Source organism: Helobdella robusta (assembly GCF_000326865.2).
Source record: "Helobdella robusta unplaced genomic scaffold HELROscaffold_57, whole genome shotgun sequence".
Classification (NCBI taxonomy): Eukaryota; Metazoa; Annelida; class Clitellata; order Rhynchobdellida; family Glossiphoniidae; genus Helobdella; species Helobdella robusta.
In genome coordinates this window covers 468,350-475,852 of record NW_008705311.1, presented here as the reverse complement: position 1 = coordinate 475,852, position 7,503 = coordinate 468,350, and the positions used below count along the sequence as shown (strand labels likewise).

General features: G+C 35.8%; 1 protein-coding gene across 1 annotated transcript; it reads right to left on the bottom strand.

Annotated features, from left to right (window-relative positions):
• Positions 1 to 3,095: 3,095 nt before the first annotated feature.
• On the bottom strand, positions 3,096 to 7,339 carry HELRODRAFT_186014 (hypothetical protein). Its single transcript, XM_009028650.1, has 9 exons — positions 7,171 to 7,339; positions 7,081 to 7,141; positions 6,294 to 6,538; positions 5,739 to 5,988; positions 5,170 to 5,258; positions 4,569 to 4,750; positions 4,363 to 4,476; positions 4,007 to 4,152; positions 3,096 to 3,675 (listed from the first exon to the last, which is right to left on the bottom strand). Exons 3-9 carry the CDS (start codon positions 6,487 to 6,489, stop codon positions 3,549 to 3,551), a joined length of 1,104 nt encoding a protein of 367 aa, XP_009026898.1. The 5' UTR covers positions 6,490 to 6,538; positions 7,081 to 7,141; positions 7,171 to 7,339; the 3' UTR covers positions 3,096 to 3,548.
• Between the last annotated feature and the right edge of the window lie 164 nt (positions 7,340 to 7,503).

Below are 7,503 nucleotides of genomic sequence, written 5' to 3'. Positions count from 1 at the left end.
CAAGTTTGCGTTGTTTCGTACGTTTCTGAGTTGCAATTCCTACTTCCAAGCTCGATCATTGGTTGGATCGAAAAAGGTTTTTTTTAATCCATTTTATTTTTTATTTTGTCCAACATCTTTGTTTTTATTTATTTTATTGTTATTTATATTATTGTTGTTGTTTTTTTTAATTATTATATACTTTAAAATCTGCCTCCAGTTTCATATTAACATTTCCTGATTTTTTTTAATATTAGAAATTTATCCCTCAGAAAAATTCTTTTTTTTCTTGGTTCTATTTTTATAAATCAAACCATTCGATCAGTAAAAAAATATATAAATTTCGAAATCATTCGTTTAAACTTAACTCTTTATTTATTCTCAATTTTAAAAATAAATCATATGCCGAATAACTTTAATATAAGTTAGTTGATGAGCATATATAAACCTATACATGTGTTGGTGCGTGTGTGTAAGTGTTTGTGTGTGTGTGTAAGTGTTTGTGTTGGTGTTTTTACACAATTTGATCTTCTTTCTTGTTTGAAAATAGATGGCAAGGAGGGCAAGACAGATTCCAATGAAGAGGTTCGCGTCGGAGATCACTTGCACCCAAACGTAATCGTCAATATCAACAACTGCCTCGTCTGGTTGGTGTCTTTTTTGTACGGCGTTTTTGGCTTGTTCCTATTTATAGAATTTTGATTCCGTGACTGTGAAACGGTTTCTGCGTTTGTCAGATCCTGACTATTAAAGAATAATATAAAAAAATCATTTTTTGGTCTATTTTATAATTATCTATTGATTTAGTGATTTGAAAGTTTTGTTTCATCGTTTATTTGACACAATGTTGGCGAACGAAATTTTCACTAAACAGTTCGTGCGATGAGAATGGAGATTTCAGTTGCCACGTTAGTGTTCGTTATTGGGATTTTTCATTGAAAGTTTATAGAAAAAAACTTTGAGTTTATATTAAAATTAAATTAAAATTTATAGAAAGAAGAAATAAAAATTGTCACATTACATAGCTACATTACATTAATTAAATTAAATTAATTAATTTACAATTAATTCAGGCTGTTACAAAAACTGAGCCGAAGGAAACTGACACGTGCATAAGCCATTACTGTAGTGATACGGGCGAAGAAAAGATCTACAACATGTCACGTAGCTGTTTCTGCAAAGCTGTACGTTCCCCCTCACCTGACTGCAATTTCCAGTTTTTAAATAATAACAAATAATAAACTAATTCTCTCTTGGAGACTATTACAACAAACATCCAGCGAATCGAAACATCTCACACTCTGCAGGGATTCCTTTACAATTGAACCCGTACACTGCATCAACACTGTCAGGCACTTTAACCATTACACTACATATTCGCGTCGCCTTTGACTCCAGTATGACAGAAGGAAAGATTGGCAACCTTGGCGCTATCCACATTCTATTGTAACATCGTCCAGTTAGACTCCAGTTCCAGATTCTAGTGTTTATTTAGTTAAACAAACGGTTGAACCCTGAGGGTACAAATTAAGATTAGGAAATATCGAGGTCACCATGCTGTTGTGTAGTGATAATATTGTCGATACCTGAAATTTAAGGGCATTCCAAAGGAATGGTAGTAGGTTGAGCGATTTTTTATTACTTCGAGTCGTTTATTTCAAAAGATTTGGTAAGGAATAAATTTTAAACTCAACCCCACAGAACGAGGACATGGTAGTAGATGACTACCCGAACTGCTGCAAATGCATTCCATCCTGTTAGAGTTTCCACTTTTTTCCACCTAACTATAATTTTTTCCATTTCCGAAATATCTAAAAAAAGCGTATAATTAACTTGATAGATAACCTGTTTTTGTACATTATCATTCGTGTGCTCCAATGTTTCAGTTTGTTTGGAAGGTTTGCAGACAAATAATAATGATCAACCAGTTCGAGAATGAATGAGCGAATGAATGAATGAATGAGTGAACCCGACCATAACCCAGCCATCCCTCCATCAACCTGTTCTGCGCACTCGAAGAAAGAGTTCGTAGTCTTCCCATACCAAGATGGCCACTGTCAGAGCGATGACGTCATCAACAGGACTTCCTGTTATGGCTACTGTCAAGGAAACGTCGACAGTGGCGACATCAGGCTGCCCGGAAGCGATACGTTGCTTCAACAAGATGGAAGCTGCGAATGCTGCACTCCGACTGACGGCTCTTGGTTATCTTTATGGGTGAGTGGGAGATTTGTTGCTATTTCTTTCATTATCGTTATTAGTCATTTGTTCTATTTGTTCATCTTTTTCATCTGTTCATTCGTTCACTCGCGCATTTATTGGTTTTTTTGTTGGCCTGCCTTACAAGAATTAATACAACTACAAATACGAATCTCTCAACCATGTTTCCCTCTGAAAAAATTGACACCCATTGAAAGGTAACCTGTTACAAACCACTCGGTGCCGTGCCAACATCGAACGCTGTGCCTGCGGTCAACAACATGGTGGTATCCAGATTGCAAGTGGAGTATTATCTCATCAGCCAGTGTTCCTGTCACAGTGCGGGTCAGTTCTGAGGATTATTTTCCATTCTTTTCATAATTCTACATTAAGATTCTTGACGATGAATAGACTCTAATCTTTAAAGATTCATTATTGCAGATTCCTCAGCTTTTAGAGTTTAACAATAAGAAGGGTATAATAAACGTATGAGCTGTGAAATCTTCTGAATATTTGTAAAAAACATTATATTTTTCAATCGCTTAATTTTGTACAATTCTATACGTCATTAACTATTACAGAATTATTATTATTTAACAATAAATTTATTGCTATGTTTAAATTAAAATTTGATAAAATGAAACGCGTAAAAGCACCACAACTTATACAATTCTGACGGGCGAACGTTTGTTTCTACCCAACAGGGGCTAGATGATGGAGACACCGACAGAAGAAGACAAGCTGAAAGACATTTAAATTAATTTAAATTTTTTAAAATTATTTAACGAAATTATTATCTTACCTTGAGAATATTATTTAAGGTATATTTTTTATTCATAAATTATAATTATTAACTGTTCAAACTCGTTTCATTATTTAGTCAAATTGAATGATTTATCCAATAACTTCAACCTCCAATCTTTCAACTGCATTTTATTTAACAATTTTAATTATTTAATTCAATTTACTGATCTGATATAAAGAATACTTGAATTGTTATTTATCGGAACCCATATTTTGAATGAAAATTCGCTGGATTTCAATTTATTTCAATTCGAACCAAGTTTGAAATTGGTTCTGCTACTTTGAGATTTTGAAATATATATACACATATATATATATAATTCTGCAGATACGGGTCTATGTGTTGAATCTTATTTACAATTATTTATTCTGTTTGGCTTCCTAATAAATAAATTAATTAATTAAAACAGGGTCACGAAATGTTGAGAGTTTATAAAAAAATTGTAGGTGCAACTATGAGAAGTATATCAGACAACATTAGGTACTTTTCATTAAACTAGTCAGTCAATCCATCAAATCAAACGAATCAATCTATCAATCAACCAACCAATCAATCATCATCGTCGTCATGGTTGTTGCTGCTGCAACAGCTGAATGACGTGTTCATAGACGAGGAAGGTTATACAGCAAGCGGGCGTGACCTTCGTGACCCCGGGGACCAAGCCCTTGAAAAACCCCCGCCAGCCTTCGTAGCTTAAACATCATAAAAAAAAGTTCACCGCTGTTATAATGATTAATGTTTTCAGTATTATAAATATCGTCACTATAATTATAAACGCTTACTTAAACACACGCACGCACGCACACAGGCACAAACACACATATATCCTTACATAAACACACACGCACAAAACACACACATATCCTTAAACATACACACACACACACACACACACACACACGCAAAAAGACACACACATTCTTACATAAACACACACACACGCAAAAACACACACATATTCTTACATAAACACACACACACACGCACAAATACCCAGCCAAAGAAAAAAAAAAAAACCCTCACCGATACGTCTCCTTGAGAACGTGCACAACCCCATTATACTTTCTATGCTGGTCCTGCAGCCTGGATCTAACCACTTGGTAAGGGTAGGTCGTGGAGGCTGCGAAAATTTTAGAAATGGCCGCAAAACATAAGTACTCCTTTGTGCCCTAAATGAATGAATGAATGAATGAATGAATGTATGAATGAATGAATGAATGAATGAATGAATGTATGAATGAATGAATGAGTGAGTGAATGATTGATTTAATGATTGATTGAATGATTGATTGAAAGGGTGAACGAACGAACGAATGAATGAATGAATGATCGAGTAAATAAATGAATGAAGGAATGAATAAACATGTCGGACAGCGAACCAGTTTAGCGTCATGAGGACGTTGCTTTGAGGAGTTGTAAAATTTTTTAAGTTCTTCGTAGGCCATAAACTGCAGGGCTCCATGTGAGACTCCCACCAACCCCGGGACTAACCCCTGAGGAGGATGACGACGATGACGATGATGAAAAACAAACACAAAAAAACACACACACATAAACATACACACACACACACAAAACCACTGACCTTGTAGAGGCCGGCTATACCTTCGTATTTGTAAGTTTTCACCAGACAGTCAAGCAGACCTCTGTAGTGTCTGCTGTCATTCTTGCTGAACTGCCTCCTGGCCGAGTTCGTCTGGTCGTATTGCAGGCACAGCCTCGTCTTGGCCACCCAGATTGGGTTGGTGGTCAGGAGTGTGAAGATTCCTGATAGTGATGTTGTCGAGATGATGATGATGATGATTATGATGACGGTGGTAATGATGTTGTCGAGATGATGATGATGGTTATGATGACGGTGGTGATGATGTTGTCGAGATGATGATGATGATTATGATGATTTGATTTGGTAAATAAGTGATGGAAATAATTGCGTGTATGTGTATGTATGGACTTATGAGGCTCTTCTTTTGTTACTAATGCATATTTAGAAATATTTTGTTTATTAAGTGATATTTTGTCGTTGTTTTATCTGGGTGGCCCTACAAGTGCGAGCTTCGGGTCTCCTAGCAAATAACATAGGTTTTTTCCGCATATGTTTGCTGAATAAAAGGATTATTGAATTGAGTTGAATTGAATGATGACGGTGGTGATGATGATGACGACGAAGGAGGGTGGGTACCTACCGGCTTGGGTGGCCATCGACATGTGGACGTGGGCGTTCAGGGCTATGTCCCTCCTTCCATTCTGCCTCCGAGATTTTAACGTGTTATATCTGACGTGATGATGACAACGACGATGTGGATGTTGTTGATGATGTTGATGATGACTGTGTTGTTGTTGATGATGATGATGTGATGATGATGACGATGATGTGATGATTTTGATGACGACGAAGACGAAGACGTAGATGATGTGGATGTTGTTGATAATGATGATGACGATGATGATGCTGACGAAGAAAAAGAGGAAGAGGATGATGATGGAAAGAAAGTATAAGGAAGCTGGATAGGAACAAATTAACCAAAAAGATGTATGTAAAACCTCATCCAACAACTTGTCTTACGTCCTTGAATTGTCAATAAGAATCTACCAATTCACACTTTCATCAATCCATCCATTCAACAAACCATTATGTAATCATCCTGTCATTCATTCATCCATCCATTCATCGATCCATCCAATCATTCATTCATCCATCAATCATTCTATCCATTCATATAACAACAATCAACCCATGCATTAATACACTAACGCGAAAAAATATAGGCCCCAGGCCGAGCCAGCACCCACAATGTTTGGGACAGCTCCTTGGTACAGCCCCCTGAGACCCGCTACCCTAACTATAGATACACCTGCATCAAGCATGCCCTTGTATTGGGGTCGTACCACTTTTGGAAGGGGGTCCAAGTTATTTGTTGTCGTTGTTGTTTTGATGGGGGCATTGTTGTTGTTGTTGTTGATGGAATGGAGTGATGGTTGTTGGCTGGTTTTGCCTTCATTGACTGTTTAAAGAAATGAATTTTTTTAGTTGTTGTTGTTGTTGTGTGTGTGTGCGTGAGTTTGTATTAGTATGCGTGTGTCTGTGTGTGTATGTATGTAGTAGAATGTGCGTCTGTGTGTGTGTATGTGTGTGTGTGTGTGTGTGTGTGTGTGTGTGTGTGTGTGTGTGTGTGTGTGTGTGTGTGTGTGTGTGTGTGTGTGTGTGTGTGTGTGTGTGTGTGTGTGTGTGGGTTCGTTTGTGTAGAAGCATGTAAAGTTTTGTGAGTGATTTTAATTTTTCAAAGACCCTTAAAAAAAAAATAATGACCTTGAAGCCTGATCTTGATAAGGTCAAGAGGGTGAAGGACGACAGTCGAGATGACTCCACCGCTGACACCGGCAACTAAGTGCTCCCACTTAATCGATGAAATTAGTGGACATTGTTTAAGGTTGAAAAATTTTTGCCGAAGTAAAGAAGTTGTGGCGGACGGGTTTGGTGAACTGACTGAGGCCGTAGGAGACATGTGAAGTGAGGTGTGGTGTGGCGTTGTGTGGCCCTCCTCGATGGGATGGCTGGATGGGTGTAATAAAATGAGTTAAAGGTGTACGATGGGTATGCTATGCATCAACTCTTAACGTCACATTTACATTACAATTAGACATCCTTTGTCAATACAACATTTTTTTTTTGGTAAAATTTATAGTATAATTATTATACTATAAATTTTATTCATTATATTATATTATACTTATATTATACTATAATATAATTATACTACTACTAAAAACTACACTATATCACAATGTTCATATCTGCCAGTTAGTAGAATTCCTAGGCTAATCTAATTCAGTATTTGCTAGTTAGAGTTAGGACAACACATAACTTTACTTAACTTATTATATTATATTATATACTAATAATAATTTATTATACTTATATAATTCTAGTCTAGAGATATACTAGACCTAGACAGACACTAAATGACTAAACTAAAAAAATTAAATATAAAGATAAAATGATAAATTAAATAAAAATAAATATATATATACTTTTATATAGCATACTAATTACATATTAGATGTCTCGTGTGTAGTGCTGTGTGTGGGTTAATCACCTGTTTAGTTCGCTTCGTTGTTTGCAGTTCTCAGTGGTTTGCCCTCTGGTTCTTCTTAAATCTTAAGAGTTAAACACTTTAACAGTTAAGGGGTAAAAAAATAAGCCAACAACCCGTCTGAACCCGATTATTTCATTCAGTTTTGCGGTAAAATATAATAATTTAATTTAATTTTTTGTTAAATTTTGGAATGATTTTTATTAAACAATTTAAATTTTCGAGACATTGACGTGAATTCTGTACTATCACACATGGTAAGCAGCCTTTGAAATTGGTTAAAAGTTAATTTAGTTGACAATTTGTTTTGTACATTTAAAAGTGACCATTGAGTTATAAGTAGGAATTAAAATGTTTATATACATACGTTAGGAGCATACGCTTAAAATTCAATATAAAGTACCAAAGGGAGGCCTATTTACCAGC